This window comes from Drosophila mojavensis, unplaced genomic scaffold (assembly GCF_018153725.1).
Source record: "Drosophila mojavensis isolate 15081-1352.22 unplaced genomic scaffold, ASM1815372v1 contig_36, whole genome shotgun sequence".
Classification (NCBI taxonomy): domain Eukaryota; kingdom Metazoa; phylum Arthropoda; class Insecta; order Diptera; family Drosophilidae; genus Drosophila; species Drosophila mojavensis.
The window spans coordinates 16,992,689-17,011,611 of record NW_025318858.1 but is presented as its reverse complement, the minus strand read 5'-3'; the positions used below and the strand labels follow the sequence as shown (position 1 = coordinate 17,011,611).

At 40.3% G+C, this 18,923-nt stretch overlaps 2 protein-coding genes across 15 annotated transcripts; both read right to left on the bottom strand.

Moving 5' to 3' along the window:
* Positions 1-649: 649 nt before the first annotated feature.
* LOC6577048 lies at positions 650-2,462 on the bottom strand. Of its 2 annotated transcripts, none has more exons than XM_002002987.4 (4): positions 2,368-2,462; positions 2,165-2,306; positions 908-2,103; positions 650-844 (listed from the first exon to the last, which is right to left on the bottom strand). In XM_002002987.4, the coding sequence occupies exons 2-4, from the start codon at positions 2,184-2,186 to the stop codon at positions 755-757; spliced, it is 1,308 nt and encodes a 435-aa protein (XP_002003023.1). In that variant the 5' UTR covers positions 2,187-2,306; positions 2,368-2,462; the 3' UTR covers positions 650-754. The 2 variants fall into 2 exon arrangements, with proteins under 2 accessions (XP_002003023.1, XP_043864823.1); XM_044008888.1 differs by having other exon boundaries at positions 2,359-2,374.
* Positions 2,463-4,876: 2,414 nt separating this feature from the next.
* Positions 4,877-18,753, bottom strand: LOC6577047 (gastrula zinc finger protein XlCGF57.1). 13 transcript variants are annotated; one of them, XM_015165474.3, is made up of 7 exons: positions 18,469-18,753; positions 15,409-15,550; positions 13,610-13,719; positions 9,931-10,098; positions 7,864-8,604; positions 7,039-7,251; positions 4,877-6,936 (listed from the first exon to the last, which is right to left on the bottom strand). In XM_015165474.3, exons 3-7 carry the CDS (start codon positions 13,713-13,715, stop codon positions 6,275-6,277), a joined length of 1,890 nt encoding a protein of 629 aa, XP_015020960.1. In that variant the 5' UTR covers positions 13,716-13,719; positions 15,409-15,550; positions 18,469-18,753; the 3' UTR covers positions 4,877-6,274. The 13 variants fall into 13 exon arrangements, with proteins under 13 accessions (XP_015020960.1, XP_015020959.1, XP_015020961.1 ...); XM_015165473.3 differs by lacking the exon at positions 18,469-18,753 and adding an exon at positions 17,535-17,668; XM_015165475.3 differs by lacking the exon at positions 15,409-15,550.
* Positions 18,754-18,923: the final 170 nt, after the last annotated feature.

Genomic DNA, 18,923 nt, shown 5'->3' with positions numbered 1-18,923 from the left:
CAAATACAAACACAAATACAGAACAACAACTTTCAACTTATACCATCATATACACATACACATATAGTTATGTGTATGTAAGTAATAAATGCTGTAGGCATAAGTAATATAATATAATAATATAATAATAATAACTTTATGTATGTTAACTGATAACTGTCAACGTATGGATTACTTAAACATAATGAGTATCAAAATCTAACTCAACTAACAATATCTAACTGTGGAAAGGAAAGCACATAAACTATTTTGAATAAATTACAAAGGAGCTCAGAGCCAATCGTACCATGAACAATTGTTTATGCTTATTTAAAATCTTGATGAAGAACCTCTAATCAATAAGTATGAAATTAGTGGTTAACAATAGATTGCTCCCGGGAGTACGTGGAATCAACTCTCTGAGCATCGAGGAAAGAGAAAGGCGCTCTGTTTACAGGAGGCGGGCCATGCCCAATAACTAAACGTAGGCATCAACCCGGACTTCCAAGTTAAAACGGCTCTAATGGCAATACGTATTTTATGCTGCCGTCAAGCTGCCCACACTGATAAGGAGCTATTCAATATTTCCTATAAATATATTATAATCTTTCAGAAATCGTAGCACATTAGCCACTCAGCTATATGATGAAATTGTAATTAAAAATGCATGTTTCAGTCTTCAATTCAATTTTCGTATTAATAATTATAAACAGAAAGACATGCATGTACGTGTATTTCCGTAGACTCAGGCACAGTTGGAACAGGTAATCAATCACTATCTTACAAAGCTAAACTTAAGCACACTTGACATATAATCCATGTTGGGGGTCATTCGTTTGGTATCGATTCTCAAATAGCGGAAGTTCTGCAAAGCAAATAAATGAGTAAATTATTGAAGAATCAATTAAATATTAATGTGAACGCTTACCTGCAGCAGGTTAAGCACAATGTCACTCTGTCTGATCCACAATTCCAGTGGCTGAGTGCGCCAGCTTTGCTTGGCCAGCACCGCCTGGCAGCGTCCGACGAAGGCGTTGCCAATGCAGCGCGATCTCGTCATGTCCAAGATGCGCAGCTGGCGACAGTTGATCACAAATTGCAAAATACCCGCTGGACTCTCCAGCTGGTAGCCGCAGAGATGCAGCTCGCTGAGCTCGGGGAGCTGGGCCGCCAGTTGGCACAGCGCTTGGTCGCTGAGGCACTGCAGCTGTCCCTCCTCCGACTGGCCGTGCACCTCCAGTCGGCGCAGGTGGCGCAGATGGCTCAGCTCGCGAAAGAGTCGTCCGTAGTCGTGCAGGAGTCCACTGAAGCGGAAGCCTTCGATCTGCTTGATGCCAGCAGCTGCGGCATTGCTGGGTCGCGCTATGCGCTCCAGCACATCGAAGACAAAGTTCTTGGAGTAGATGGACAGCTTGCTTAGGTGCGGCAAGCGCAGCAACTGCTGTGTGATGTCCGACTCCATGCACAGATGGTAGTCGGCGATCTTGATGTGCTCGAGAGTGGGACAGAGCTGCACGTCCACTAAATCACAGCAGTTGACCTCGTCGCAGTCCTCCATGATGTCGAACTTGCGCAGCTTCAGCAGCCGAAAGATGTCGCGAAAGTACTGCGACTCCAGATACTGGCAGTCGTCCAGGCACAGTTCGGTCAGCAGCTCCAGCTCGTGCAGATACTTGCCCGTCACCTGGCAGCCGCGCAGCTTCAGCTTGCGCAGCGATGGAAACACGCGCTTCAGCAGCCGCACATCCTCGTCCACGAAGCGGACGCGTCCACGTCGCGGCTGCTGAGCAACGCCCAGCCACTCGAGACTAATCACATGTGGCAGACAGTGGTCACTCAGCAAACGCAGCCGGCGCACATCCAGCTGGTGGCAGCTGAGCCGCTCCAGATGCGGTGCCAGGGCCAGCATAAAGGCCTGGAACTGTCGCGAAGATGCACGGCCCAGCAGTTCGTCCTGCAGCGCCACGTTGCGCACGCGCGTACGCCACAGCGCCTGGACAATGCTCCGCAGGCGACTGTGCAACTGGCTTAGCTCGAACTGCTGATACACGCTCAGCTGAGCCACTATCAGGGCCAGCACATCATCGTTCAGCTGCAGCAGCGAGCTAGATCGTGGCCGGGGCTCTGGAGACGAAACACAGCAATTGACATTGGCAATGGCATTCACAATGAAAATCGCACTTACCTGTTTCTCCTGTTGTGGTCATTTGTGGACTGTCTGAGCTTGAATTCCAGGTCCTGTTGTTGGCAGGCGCAGCGCATTTTAGACACTGCCAAACAAATGCAGCCTAACCAGCTGTCCAGGGTCCATGCTTCCATAGAGCTACCTAAAATGTACCCACTTTAAGGGTGGTTTTACAGGCAGAACAGCCCACCTACCTAACTTACCTATAATAGCTTCTCTACTTAGCGATGGCACATGAGCAAACCGATGATTCTCGGCGATGGCTGCGCGATAGTTAAACAACCAATTGCAGCGTTTGCACTGAACGGTAATATACAGGGTGTTTTTCTTCAATGTCTGTAATGTTAGATTTATGCTGGCAGTGCTTTCTGAAAAGTGCGCCACTTATAAATTATATTTACATATGTTAATTTAACATTTCATGATTTTAACAGAGTTGACCAACTGAAAAAGGCTTTGTGCAGATGAAAGCCTGTTTATAGTTAACAGAGCCTTGATCACTTACCACACTGGAATGTTTAATATCAAATGAAGCTCATTATCGATTTTAATGAAATTAAAAAGCTGAATAAAGATGAAAATAAGTTAGCAAAGGTAAAAAACAACTTATAAGTCTATACTCTACTTTAGTGAATAATATTTAAAAATTTGAATTATTGTGAATAAATGAAATTGGGAAATAAAAAATAAACAACTCATTATTATTAAACATATGAAAGTTAATTCTAGAAAATAACGTAGGCATCTAAAAGGGCATTAAATTGCATACAGTTGAATAAAATTTTGTGCTAAAACAAAAAAATGTTGAACAAGTTTTTTTAATATAGCTTATGCTGCGCGTTGCTTATTTTTTATTTTTTATTTTATTTTTTTTTTCTTTCGTTTATTTGTTGTTTGGTGCTTACTACGTCATCGATTTGTATGTATTTAGTTACATTTAACTTTTACAATATATATATATATAGATTCTATGTTGTATGTATAATGTACGCATTATTATTAATTATTCATTCATTCAATTTCATTTGTCGGTATAGGCATATATTGTAGGTATATATAGTGTGTATATATTGTATCTGCATTATAGTACATTATTGTTTCTATTTACTTAGTATTGTTACTGATTTATGTTTTCATTTGTTGTTGTTGCATTTCATTAAATTTATTTGCGTTTGCTTTTGCTTTTACTATTAATTTTACTTTTACTTTTAATTGGCTGCGTTTTAGGAAACATTTTTCGACTTCAGCAGCTTATTGTTGACAACAATCGTAATCGCAATCAGAATCCGAATGATAATAATCATTCACAGTTATTATGTACTAAATTATGTTTGATTAATGCATTATCCAACTTACAAATTAAATGTTCGCTTTGTTAAATATTGCAACACAATTTGAATTTGTTAATTAAAAATTGCCATTCGCATTCTACAGATACAGTTGATCAGTTAATATATTAGTTAATAATCGTATAATATATATATTTTTGTTATATATATATATATATATATATATATATATATATACTCTATATGCTTTCTATATACGGCGCTCTATTATACACATCACCAATCTATTTTAAAAACACCAAAAACTAACACGGCTAAAAACAACTACATAAATATAATATGTTTGCTTGTGTCTGTCTGTCTGTATGTGTATATGTGTGTGTGTGTGTGTTTTTAACAATTATGCGAAGTTTAACAAAATGATCGGATTGATTTTTCTTTGAAAACTTCGCATAAATGTTTATAAACAATTAAACTTTATGCGCACATTTGTTTTTTATTCCATTTTTGTTTTTCTTTTTTACAATTTTTAATTGTTCCCTGCATTTTTAGTAAATATTTTTTATCTTTATTTTATTTTTTGTTTTTCGACTTTTTTCGCTGCCAATAAATGTATTAATAATTAAAAATATTAACTGAATTTTTATCAATATTTCAATGTTGAACAAAAAAAACTATTTTTATTTTTGTGTATATTGTTTTATTTGTGTACATGTACAGTTTTTTTCTGGTTAATTTAAATTAAAGTGTATAATTAAAATATTAAATTAATAAAATGTTGCATTTCAAAGGAAGCATTATGTGTGTGTGAGAGTGTGTGTGTTTGTTTTAAAATGAATAAACTTGACTCATCTAATAATAGTATATGTTTTTTTTTTGTTTTGTTTTTTAGTTTTATCTTTAATTTAATTTTTTTGTATTTTTATGTTTGTTTGTAAAATTTAAAGCAGATATGTTGTTGCTTGTGGCGCTTGGGGCTTTGCTTCTTGTATATATCTTGTTGCTGTTTTCAACATAAGCACAGTAATTGTTATTAATAATTAATTGTAGAGTTGTGCCTAGCTTTATTATAATTATTATTATTATTTATTGTTTGTTAACTTTTAATAGTGTGTAGTGTAGTGTAATGTATTGGGAGTAGGTTATAACTTCATACTTTGCTTTTCTTTCTCTCTCTCTCTCGCTCTTCTCTTTGTCATATTATCGTAATCATAATCATAATCATAATCGTATAGCGCGTGCGCTAATCATCTTCTACACACACATTTCGTAGATGTAATAACTAATAACTAATTCACTTTCGCTCACTTGTCTCGTCATCATTATCATCAATCTTAATTCATCTTAGTAGTTCAACTAACATTAAATATAATAATAATATATAATTCTTTTCATCTTGTGTTTCTCAACTTCTTGTTAGTTCTTTCTTTTTCTTTTACTTTTGACTTAGCCTAAGCTTCATCTTCTCCCCTTCTCCACCTCAACTATCGTGTTAGTTAACTGATTTAATACGCCTTGCCCTATATGTATATAACAAAGGTTTATCATCCATAGGCAACAATTTGTCGGACTTAAACTCTAATCGGGCTGAAGGTTAAGAGGGTGAGGTGTGTTCTATATTAACTGGGCGCTGATATATATATAGTATAATATTTGTGTAGTTTATAATATATGTGTATGCATAACTGTTTAAGCGGGTTGTTTCGTAACATACTTTGCTTTACAAAATGCACAAAATAATACAAAATGTTCCGGCGATTTCTCAAAGTTTTGCTGCAGTTTTATATACAAAGTATGTATAATTTATATATTCATGAATAGTGTACTGTTATGAGGATGCCATGTAAGTATGTGTGTATGTCTGTCTCTCTCACTTCCTATGCATAACTTAATGAGAAATAATATAAGAAATACATGCGCCATAATATAAAATAATAATAAAAAAATAAACAATTCAAATCATTGCAGCCGAGCGCAACCGACTGAATAATACTCGTTCACGATCAAAAGCAGTTTTGTTGAAATGGGATGGGCGAACCACATATTTCATAGGCCATTATTAGGAAAGGTTAACAGTGATTCGCCTGCAAAACTTAGTAATCCTTGCTCTGTAACTGTGAAATATTTAGGGTTCCCGATTTGCTTGAATTCCAGTGGTAACTTCGTATAGGATTCACATTTGTTTTATCTGGGTTTGGTATATACGAATACATATCATAAATTTCATTTTTCAATAAGACGGAGTTATTGCACAAAGCCAATATTTCATTTGCACATCGTGAACGATTATTAAAAACTGATTACAGCTTGTTGAACCCATTGAAGAACTCTCTCATTAACTTGGCCGGTAGCACAGCTAACGGCCATATTCAGTGCCTTTGTTACGCGTACATTTCATAAATGTAACAGGGACGTGAGAAGTATTTATCATATATATAGACGCTAAGCGCCTACCAAGATCGGTTAGAGAACAATGACGGGAAACTATGAGATGTTTGTTTTTCTTGTATTGCACGTTGCGCAAGCGGGCGCCTGATCAGAGAGTTGAATATAGATAGAGAGACATTCTATCGGGTTCAAGGCGTAACCAGCGCGCGAAACTATAAACTATAAATGTATACATGTATATACATATACATATATAACTAGCTGCTTATGTGGATGTGAGGGATCTTGCTGTGCTGTATGCTGTATGCTGTTATAGCTGTTGTTGCCTTCAGTTGCTTCGATTGGCCGCCGGATTTTGTGTGCTTCACCATTGTGTTGTGGCTGTTGTTGGGGCCGCCGCTGTCGTCGGGTAGCCAGGCAGGAGGGGCTACTGTTAGTAAACCACCGGATGCTGCTCCACGTTTGTTGGCAGATGCTGCAACTGCATGGCGGCACGAGCCAGCGCGCTTGGATCACTTATCAATGCAATGGGAACCTGCGGTGGTGGCTGTTGCTGTTGCTGCTGCTGTGGCGGCGCTTGTGGATGCGCTTGTTGCTGTGGATGATGTTGCTGCTGTTGCTGCTGTTGTTGTTGCTGCTGCTGCTGCTGTTGTTGTTGCTGTTGATGCTGCTGTTGCTGCTGGTGATGATGCGCCGCCTGCTGTATGGACAATTGCAACAATTGTTGCTGCTGCAGTTGCTGTTGCTGCTGCTGGTGTGCAGCAACTGCTGCCTGCTGCTGTTGTTGTTGCTGCTGTGCGGCCACCTGTTGCTGATGCTGCTGGTGTGCTGCTGCCGCCGCCGCTTGCTGCTGTGCCGCCGCGGCTGCCTGTTGCTGTGCAGCGGCTGCTGCTGCCGCCTGCTGCTGGGCAGCAACTGCAGCAGCCACCTGCTGCTGCTGCTTCTGCGACTGCTGGGCATTATGGGAGATGAGCGTGCTGGTGACGAGCGGCACCAGGCCGGGCGTCAGCTGGACGGCACCAGCGCCAGCCGCTGCAGCGCCCGCTGTTATCTGCTGTATGGTGTGCATTGTGGTCGTCGCCGAATGATGGGGAACTGCAAAGGGGGAAGAGGCGGTCAGTTGGGTAAATGAACTGGACGTAGACAGACACGGTCGTGGGGCGTGTCTGGCTGTCGTGTGTTCTGTGTCCGACTCACTTATGATCGGTTTCACTTCCTGCTTGACTTGGGTCAGCACACCAGCCGGTATTTGCGGATGCGGATGCACGGGTGGTGGCGGCATCATAGCATCCGGGTGATTCATCTTCATGTGGCGCTTCAAATTGCCGCGCTCGACGAAAGCCTTGCTGCACAGTGTGCACGCGTGCGGTTTCTCGCCCGAATGGGAGCGCATGTGCGAGACCAAGTGACCTGCGAAACGGACAATGGAAGCGACATGAAGATATCTCTGCCGACAAGGGTAGATCGAATTTCGACAAACATAAAACCAAGGACGTCGGCGGCATATTCGACTTGGGCAGCAGCTGACAAGTCACAGCCATTCCGAACCAAAGCCCAGGTGAGCGAGCGGGCGGGCGGGCGTGCGTTATCTTACTTCATTCTCTTTGATTTAATTAAGGTTAAAAAGCGGGTCAGGGAACAACTCAACCAGTTGCACAGTGCAGCGAATATTATTGAATTCAGATTCAGTTAAAATTGAATTATGAGTCAATATAAAATAAGTAAATAAAAATTATAAAATTTAAATTATAGGAAAAATAGATACTTCATATATTTAAATATAAAAAATTCAAAATATTTAAAATTAATTTTAAAAAATAAATAAAAATTTTCTAATTTAATGAGAAAAATAAAATCGATTTATGCCTAACAACAACTATTCGCTGCACTGTGGTTAAGGAGGGGAATTGATGGTTTGGTTCGTTGGTTGATTCATTAGCAGATTTGCGGCTGGATTGGGATGACTACTATGCTGACGCCACGTCTCGCGTGCTACACTCTGCTGCACATGGGCCAACTCACCTTTGCATATGAAATTCTTGGGGCACTTCTCGCAAGCGAATGGACGCTCGCACTCCTGGCCCTTGGTGTGGCTGCGCTGATGGAAGAGGAGGTTGCCCTTGAGGGGGAACGATTTGCCGCACGTCTCGCAGGTGAATGGACGATCGCCGGTGTGACAGCGCGACATATGATTGATCAAGTGCTCCTTGCGTGTGAAGGGCTTGTTGCACACGTTGCAGCAGTGGGGATTGTCGCTAGAATGCTGGCGCATATGATTATTGAGATGCTCCTTGCGCGTGAACGTCTTCTGGCAGTATTCGCATTTGTGCGGCGAATCTCCAGTGTGCAGGCGCACATGATTCGTCAAGTGTTCCTTGCGGGTGAAGGTCTTCTTGCAGTAGCTGCAACGATGCGGCGAATCGCCCGTGTGCTGGCGCACATGATTCGTCAAATGCTCCTTGCGCGTAAACGTCTTGGTGCAGTATGTGCACTTGTGCGGCGATTCGCCTGTATGTTGCCGTACATGATTAACCATGTGATCTTTGCGTGTGAACGCTTTCGTGCAGTACGTGCACTTGAACGGTGTCTCACCCGTGTGCTGGCGTATATGATTCACCAGATGCTCCTTGCGCGTGAACGTCTTCATGCAGTAGGAGCAGCGATGCGGCGACTCTCCCGTGTGCTGCCGCACATGATTTAACAAATGCTCCTTGCGCGTAAACGTCTTGGAGCAGAAATCGCACCGATGTGGCGTCTCACCTGCTTGCGTGGTAAAAGGTAAGAATCGTACAATAACATTACAGATTAGAAATCATTCATTCACAAGCATTCCACAATTATGCAATCACAGTGTATTCTCGTTTCAGTTTGCTGTCCACGTAGGCATGTCATTGTTCAATTGCTCATATTTACACATACATCAAATCAATAATATATACATATGTGCTATCCTATATCAGTTTGTTTGTTTATAAAGCAGTGTCTGGGTCTGAGCTTAGCTGTCGTATCAGTTTTAGAGTGCGCGAATGGCAATGCGTATCATCTACATATCGTTGGTTATATATGATATACTATGACCATATATATTATACTATAAACAATTACAATGCAGTCAATGCATTCAATTGAATGCGAGAATTTCAAGTTATTAGAGCCAGCCAACAATTAATTACATTAATTTAATCAAATTCAAGTTGAATTATTTTGCAGCTAAATACTGAATTGACATAGATCAAATGTTGGAAATGAAATTATTCGTTTGAATTGCTATGAGTCTACAAACTTAAATTATTGTCTTGAAATTTATAATTAACGGAAATAACATCTTATTTTATGAATAAATTATATAGCAATAAAAACAACTATTTTAAATAGTCAATGAATGGATCTATAATATTGACCTTAGCATCAATTTAAAGCTTCAATCACTTCACATAGAATTATTTTCTTATTTAAATGAGAACTAAAATTCCTCATTATATTGATTGACATAAATTAATATAATTATAATAATAATCATTTGAATAAGGTAATTGTGAATAGTATTATTAGATAGCTGATTTCTCATTAAATAATAATTCAACTTTATATTCTTATATGAGAATCAAATATACAATTCTATAAACAATTTACATTCAGTGAAAGCTTCGATAAATATGACTTTAAATTCGTCTAGTCTTCATCTTATGACATTATGAAATATTGATCACATGATGATCCCATAGCATTTTAGCAATTTTCACTAATATATCAAAGTGTTAAGCTAAACTTCTATGACATAAATAGATCAATCCATAATCACATATATTATTTAAATTGACTTTTAATTAATATATGTTAAATCGCATTCCTTAAAGTTCGTTATCGCTGCTCGTGCTCCAAACGCGCGTGTGTTTTTGTGATTGTGTATTGGGTTGTGGGCCTGGATGCCGCTCTCCAGGGTCCATTAGACCCCGAACGGGCACTACTAGAGCTATGCAGTTATTGGACTTGGCTTGGCGAGTTTTTATGTTTTCATGTGTGTATATTGTGGTCGAGGTAATGCGTTGGGTTCTTGGTTGGTTTGTTGGTTCTGTTTTGTCTCTTTACCTGTATGCCAGAGTATGTGATTGGTGAAGTGCTCCTTGCGGCTAAAGCTCTTGCCGCAGATTTCGCAACGGAACGGCGTCTCGTTGGTGTGGGAGCGCATATGGTTGGCTAGGTGCTCCTTGCGCGTGTATTTCTTGCCGCAGACATCGCACTGATGCGGTGTTTGACCTGTTTATTGGTGGTACACAGAACAGAGAACAGAAAGTATAGGGTGGGGAGTTTTTTTTTCTGGTTAGCGCAAGCATTTTCAACATTTTTCTTCATTTAACGCGATCATTTTCTTGAATTATTCTCTAAGTAATTCTTGATAATTTCAAATGAACCCGCCAAAGAAATAAGAAAAACAAAAAACAAAAAATTAAATTATCAAAAACTTATATAAGATATGAAAAATATATATGTAAAATCAGATATTTGAAAGGAACCCCCGGCACCGCTATGTGTGTGTGAAACTGGCCGTGGCTTGCGTTGGGTTCGAACGAAGCGAACGGAGGCTCGGCTTAATGGGTGGCGCATGGGCGGTGGGCAGTGGGCGTGGTTGTTGTTGCGTATGCGTATGTGAGTGTGTATGAGAATGTTGTTGATGTGTGTGCGTGTGCGTGTTGTTTGTGAGCAAGTGTGACTGTGTGCGTGTGTGGCCTGTCACTCTATGAGAGCTGCAGATGAAATATATTTATTTTATATTTGAAATAGTGAGTACCCCTAATGGCACTTTCCACTCAAAGCAATGCTGATGCTGATGTCTGCGTGAACGTTAAGTTCGTCTACTGAGTGAAGCCGTGTTCGACGCCAAGCTAAATCCCTAAGCTAAGTGTGTGTCTCTCTGTGTATGCGTGTGTGTGTATGCATGTATGTGAGTGTCTCACTGAAATGGGAATCTCTTCAGCCCACTAGGTGTAAAGAGCTTTGTTTGAGTGTGTGTGTGTTTTCTGTCGCACAATTAACGCCGTAGGCACAGGCACAGGACGTTGGCAATCGACAAGCAGCAACAACGAACGGTTCTTTATTTATAAGCACCCTGTACAGCAGAGAGATAGAAACAGAGAGAGCGACAGCGAGAGAGCGTTAACAAAATGGGGAGAGCAAGGAAGTGGAGCACAGGGAAACTACACGAGCAAGGAATAACGGAATAACGATCTCAATGGGTTGCAGCAGTGGGATTGGACTGGAGAGATTTGGATTGATGAGTGAATGAGTGTGAGTGTGATCATGAGAGTGTGTGTGTGTGTGTATGTGTGATGTTGGTTTGGGGGGAGGATTGTTATGAGCGGTATGAGCGAGTATTGACACGAGTTGCAAAGTTGCACTGAGCTTAACAGCAATCGACAGCAATGATTGATAACGAATGATATGAAAGCTGAAGAAACTGAAATTGATTGAACTATCATGCCGTGCAAATATCGTTAATATTTTCGTATTCTTTTACCAAAAGTTGTATAAATTATCGATGATCGATGTGTTTCAAAACCAATAATTTGGAAAAATATAAAATTTAGTTACTTTTCTCATCTGCATTTGAAAATTTCTAAAAATTGAATGTCTTAAAACCTTTTGAAAGGATATTTTGACTATAAAAAATCGTTACAAATATCTGTTATCGATAAGGAAAACATAGGCATACTATCGATAGTTATGCAGCTCTTAAGTGTGCTTTTTGGAAGCAGGCAAAAAGGTTTGTTTTGTGAGTGTGAGTGTGAGTGAGGTTTGTGAGAACAAATGCAGGGAAGCTGAAGGACTACATATAAGTAGGCTTTTCTATAGGAAGCACAAGCAGTGTAGAGACAGTGGAAGGAAGGAAACAGACGATAGGAAGTACGCACGATGAGTTGCGGTTCTTGATTGATTTGATTGATCAATTGATATCGATTTTGATTTGGTTGGTGTGATGTGATGGCTGTTGATTATCTGTAGTTGATTTTGTACTCTACTGGAATTTGATTTGGTATCGGTATTTGATTTGGATATGAATATTTTTTTTTTTTTTTTTTTTTTTTAATATTAATTATACTTTTTTTTTTTCTGTTTTTTTTTTTTTTTTTGTAATTGGTAACTGGTAGTTGTATATTTTTTATTTTTATTTTTTTGTGGTCGTGGCGCTCGCCGCTCGCATTGTCCGCCCCCGGTCACCAAATCACACTCACCAGTGTGCCACATGTAGTGGTTAACATAGTGTTCCTTGCGCGTGAAGGACTTCTTACAAATATCGCAACGATGTGGCGTCTCACCCGTGTGTTTGCGCACATGATTGACCATGTGCTCCTTGCGCGTAAACGTCTTGGCGCAGTACTGGCAACGGAACGGTGTTTCGCCCGTATGCGAACGAAAATGATTGTCCAGATGCTCTTTGCGTGCGAAAGTCTTTTGGCAAATGGTGCAGGCGAATGGCTTGTCCGTTGAATGCCGTTTCATATGGCGCTCCAGACTCGTATTATTGGCAAACACATTGAAGCAGACAATGCATGTGAACATGGGGCCGCCAATATGGATCTTGCCATGCCTGGTCAAATCCTGCGATGTGGTAAAACCCTGACCGCATACCTGACACATAAACGGCTTGCGCTCGCTGTGGCAGCGACGGTGCACAATTAGCTGATAGCGAAATTGGAACATCTTGCCACAAATATCGCACACATGCGTCCCAGTTGCTATAGGGGTGCCATCTGGCGCCAACGCAACGCTCGATTGCCCATCAACGCCATGGATGCCGCCCTCCATTTTCGGCATTAGCAACTCACCCGTCGTCGTCGTCGTCGCATTGTTGTTGCCCCCATTCCCCCCGTTGCTACCGGAGGAGCTAGTTGTGGTCACCGTGGCGCTGCCCTGCTGGGTGGTTCCAGCATTTGCGCTTGTCGCTGGGGCTTGCTGTTGCTGTTGCTGCTGTTGTTGCTGTTGGGCCGTGGCCGCGGCCGATGCGGCCGCTGCAGCCGCGGCTGCTGCATTGGCCGATGCCATTACAGCAGCGACGGCTGCATTATTTGTGGACACCGCCGCTGCAGCTGCAGCTGCGCTAGCCGAATGCGTCGTCTGCGGTGGTAATGGTGGTGGTGGCGGCAATTGCGGCGGTGGCAACTGGCTGCCATGCACCGCCGCCACATGATTCACCACATCGCCGTGGATTTTGCCAAATACCTCGTGGTATGTAAATAACTGCGATATATCCTCAATGTTCACTTTATACATTTCAATGCCGTGTGGCGGCTTGCTGCCGTCCTCTTTATGATCTGACTTGTTGCCGGGCAATGGCGGCGGTCCGCCCAAGGTGATGGTGGTGCCACCGCCAGTGGTCACCACCGGTGCTGAAACCACCGAAGGTGCCGAACTGGCAGCGCTCACGTGCTGCATTTAGAGTGGACTCAACCCGGAATTTTTTTTGCCTCTCTCTCTTGTTGGATCTATATTTTTTGCTTTGTATCTTGTTTCTTTGCGTGTTTCGTTGATGGTGGTTGTTTCAGCTTCTTGAATTGTGCTTGTTGTTATTGTGGTTGTGATGGTTGTTGTAGCTGCACCTGAATCTGTTGTTGATGCAGCCTACATATTGTTGTTGTTGATGTTGTTGCTGCTGTCGACTGCTTTCGCTGGCCGTCGTGGCTACAAAAAGTCAAGTGGAATTTGTTGACTCGAGTTATTGAAAATGGACAAATGTGGGGATCAAAGGAGAAGGAGCGCTTGGCCAAATTACCATGTAGCTTATTCTTTATCTTCTGTTGCTCTAGGATATATGCCCATCTACTTGTACTGGTATATTTATATTTGAACTTCCCGTTTGCAGGCAGAGTTATGATCATTCACCTGAAAGTATAGAAATATTTTAGAGATCAGTGAAGCTGATATAAGATAAATATCTACGCATAAATTATAATTATTCTTATTTATGTAAATTATTCAGTTCTAATTAAAAGATTTAAAATGAAAATAATTCAGAAAAATAAATATGTATTATTAGCTAAATATTGTTTGTTTATATTATTGTAAATTTAGCTGGTGCATTGATGACTAGCGAACGTTAACCCTTCAATGAGACGTGGAAGTACAGTTGAGCCCCATACACATCTTGACGCACACGCACTCACACTCATACAGGCAAAGCCATTTACATCAGACACTAAATCTCCTCCAAGTGTGAAGATGTTCAAAAATGCTGTTGACCAGTTATTGATTTTGTGATGATAAAATGATATAAATTACCCATTAGCAAAGTAAAGAGTAGCAAAGCTCAAAAAGGAGCGTTCTTCTGTGCACACAATGAAATAACTTTATATAAATTGTAAAAGTAAAACATACGCATGCACACACACAGACACACACACACTCGCATACGTAGAGAACGAAGTGTGGATGCAAAGAAATGAGAAAAGGGAGTGGAGCTGGTGATACTGATGGGTGTGAAGTGGGCTCCGTCGATATGCCTCATTTTAGCAGGATTCAGGATTTAGATATCCAATCAGAGAATGCAAGCATTTGATAGAAATGTTGAGAGCGCGCATGGAGAGTATGAGAGCCAGAGTGTGAGTGTGAGTATGTGTGTGAAGTGTGAGAGGAGGCAGGTGGCTGATGTAAATATCAAGAAGTACAAATCGATTAAAGACAACGCGCTTTGGAGCGTAAGTGTTTGAGTGTCTGTGTGCAAGAAAAACTATGGGTGCCTGCGGGGGGTTAAGTAAGTGAGCGGCAAAAAGAGAGAAACGAAGCGCGCGCGCATGAGTGGGGGTTGGATAAATAGCGGGTAGCGGAGAGCGCATTGTTTGCATAGGTCCTGAGCTGTAGTAAGCGCTTAAGCAGCAAAACCTCCCCTCTCCCAAAGCTGTGCTCTCTCACTCTAACTAACTCTCTCTCTTGCTCCTTCGCTCTTTGCGTCTTTCCATTTGATTGTTTTTACTGGCCCAGCAAATAATTCAGCTAAGCAGACGAGCAGACGACACACAAACACAATACAAATGTGTAAGAGAAGAGCAGGGAGTGGGAGAGTTCATGTAACACAAAAAGGGCGCCACTTTTTATGTGGTGAGGTAGGAATATATACACATGCATACATATGTATGTAATACATAAACACACATATATGTGTATATATATTAGTGTATGTAACTCCAGTTTTTGCTGCCTGGCCCTGGAAAAATGGGCGGTGCGGCAAAAAAAAAAAATAAAATCTAATAAGAACCTACAAAAAAATATAAGAAAATAAATATATGACTTAAATTTAAAATTGTAAATAACAAATTTAGATTAATTACTCATACTTGTATATAAGAAAATAAATATATGACTTAAATTTAAAATTGGAAATAACAAATTTAGATTAATTACTCATACTCGTATTACGCCTAAAATTATATTCCTTATCTTAGTTTTATTTTAGTTAATTACTTAAATAGTAAATTTGTGACCTTTTGCACTATTAAAATGCAGATACTTCGAATGCAATTAGTAAACCATGGTAAATACACCTACATTGCTATGTGCAACGCCTACTTTACTTACCTTATGCAATACTTCGCTGTGAATTTAATTGCCGCCCTTCTGTCTCACCAGGAGCAGAACTTACATATTATATGAATTTCACAGTTAACCGGCTGCCTCGTTTAATGCACTTTCAATCAGTATTTCGTTACGTTCGGGCCACCTGTAAAAAGAGAGGCAGCGATAACAGCAGCGGTGAGCAACAGTTTGTTTTGTGTTTATGTTTACGCGAAATAATCAAACGGACCGCGCGGTACAGTTGCACCCCCCTTCCCACTATTAACGTTTGCCGCTAACGCGCACCGAAGACCAAAAACCAGGGAAGGCAAAAGCAAATCAAGTGAAAATTATTTGCAGTCAATATGCAAAAACACACACACGGCAGTTGTGTACATAGACATACGATCATGAGTGTGTGCGTGCTTTTTCAGACATACAGATGAAAGCTGCGTCACAATTATCGGCAGGGGGCGACAGACAATTGGCAGGGCTATCATGATTGAAATTAGAGCTTGTGTAAATATTAAAGAATAAATATCATATGTTCATATATACATACTTCTAAACAAATTCAATGTATATTCCACCAAACTCATATCGTTCTTATAAATCAAATTAATTGTAATATGTATAAGTGTATGCATGTACGTATGTGTGTGGTATATATATTGCGGTATGTGCGTGTGCATTGTCCGTCTTCTAAATATTCAAGCTCTCTGCTTCAATTCGCTTTTGGCTGTTATGCCAACAAAAAAAATAAATAAATAAAAATAAAAGAAAAAATGAAAAGAAGTTGTATTTTCTTCTCTTTTTTCCTCTCTCACTGGTTTCTCGGCCAGCGGTCGTCTCTTTGCTGTGTGACCTGGCCCTTGTCTCTTCTTCCTTGCTTTGTGCACTTTTATGCTTTGCTTTATTTGTTGTTTCGTTGTCCGCTCACACAACGTTCGCTGCCGCTCTCGCTCTTCTGAACGCGGTTTCTACCTCTCACTCTCACACTTACAGTGCCTCTCATTATTCATTGAACGACAACGCTCCCCGCTTCCCCATACACACCCCTCTGACGATTTGCACGACGACGCTACGTTCAATTCCAACCGCCTAAAGCGGAAAACCAATAAAAACGAATTGAATCGCAAAGCGTAAGTACAAAATAAAGCGAAAAAGGCTGGCACAAGCAAAACGAGAAAAAAATGAAAGCTAAGGCGGGCGCGCAACGAGCGAACCGAAGCGAAGAGCGAACAGTACAGGCGGCGCATACAAGTTTTGCGTTTTGCCCACATTCTATGCCGAACTCGAGTTATACATAGTTATAATTATTTTTGCTGTTGCCTCGTCTCTCGGCTTTTTATTTTTAATTTTGTTTGGTTGTCGCTCAATTTTTGCTGTACAGGGAGAGGCGAGCGAGAGAGAGAGAGAGAGAGAGAGAGAACGATACATATGTATTTTCATTACAGCCAATTAGTGTGCAATTCATAATTGTTTAATAAAATATAAAAAACCTACTAAAGGCACCTTAAACCGAAAAAACTGTAAGAGTATACTGGGCCGATGATCCAAAACTTTAATTTAATATAACATATGGTAACCCAAAATCTAAAAATGTAATTCCTGTCAAAGATATTCAAATGTCATATAAGCACACATACAATCAAAGTGCACTTGCATTTGCATTTGCATTTATTAATACGAAAAATTCATTTTTCGAAAATGCAACCCTGTGCCGCCTTGCAAACAAGAAAATGACACGATGATGACGTTAATGGGAACTATGTGTGTGTGTGTGTGTACGTGCATATGTATATTTATTACGTACACACACATTGACAAACACGGTCTCACAGATACAACACATAAGCACACAGCAGCTCACGTATCTCATTCAAACGCACACACATATAGGCATGCATATGTCGCTCACACTCTCGCACACACACTGATGTCGACCGCAGTCATTTGATAATATTGTATTAGAATTTCACAAATGTACACTATTTTTCCAATCAGATTATTTTTCACTCACTTCCAGGAGCACTTTTCACCATAAAGTCTCCCATCCCCCTCCAATTGCTTGTTTGCATTTTTGCATTAACATTCGCTAAAATATGTTCTTATGACGCCATTATATGTATGTATGTATGAAAAATTACTTGATTGTATTGGTGGCGGTGCTTGTGTTGGAAAAAACTTTGGCAGCACAGCAGCAACAGTAGTAGAAAAATCAAAACGCCGCGCGGGTGAGAGGCGGTGGTGTACGGTGTACAGAGCAAAGCAAACTGAAAATTGAATGAGACGCGGAGGCAGCAGAAGCAGAAGCGCGATGTAAAGTTCTTCGTGAGGCGCGTTCGCTTCGTGCCCTGCACGAACACACAGTGAGCACAAGCCGTTGGTATACCACGTTGCAAAGAACGAACTTTTGAATGCTCTATATTTATATTACTACAACTACAAGCTGGTCTGAAGATAGTTATTGAATAAATATTTCCCAGAACTTTTACATTTCAAAAATGAAATGGAATCACTCCAAATACTGCGAGCATAAGTAATTCTTACATCTTATAATTAAAATTAAAAATATTGTAGAATAATTATTTGATTATTTGAAAATCTTTAAAAATAAAAATAAAGGAAGCAAATTTTTTTGGAAAATGTGAAGATAAAAAGTTTTTCTTCCTATTGGTTCAAAGTCAAAATAGTCTGGAACTGCCTTGCCTAGTGTACTCGTAAAGAGCTCTTGTTTCGTGTTCGGTGTTCCTGTTTCTTGTGGGAGAAGCAAAATAGAGAGACAGAGAGAGAGAGAGAGAGAGAGGTACAGAAACATTGTGGCGTATCTGTGTGTGTGTGTGATTGCGTTGTTCTTATTGACTGTCGTTGACTGCTTGTGTGCGCTGTTTTTCGGAGCTAGTGCTTTAGTATAAAAAGGCGGTAAAAATTGTATGTTGGAATATGGCAAATATGGTATCGAAATTGAACAATATACTATCTTTTCATACATCCGGAACATTTGATTTCCAAGTTTATTTTAAAACCCATGCATACACATACACGCATCCACATCGATATGCACATGCACAGTTTACTTACAGCGGTCAGACCAGAAATCCAAGTTCTTTCGACTTGCCACCACTCCTCTTTTTCATGCTTGTGTATGTTGCAGCAGCAGGCGTCCCGGAACGCGACGCTACAATTCTTTTATAATGGCGGCTCTAGACGAATACCGACAACGTCAAAATTTCATACCGCACGCACTTTGAATAAACTGTTTTTGTGATCATTATGCACTACGTTTACACATATTTTTTACCCTTTAAATATGTGCATTTTTTGTGCACAAAATGTGAAGAGCAAGGAGAGTAGAATTAGGGATGATTGTATAGCAGCGCCATATCGATATTTCGCTATTAATAGTATTTCGATAGGGCTTGTACGATAGTGGTATCGATTTTAAAATAAAACGAACCGTCTTTTTATTTTGAATTATTATTATTAGGTCTACTATATTAATGCATTTTGCTGGGAAACACAACTATATATATTCA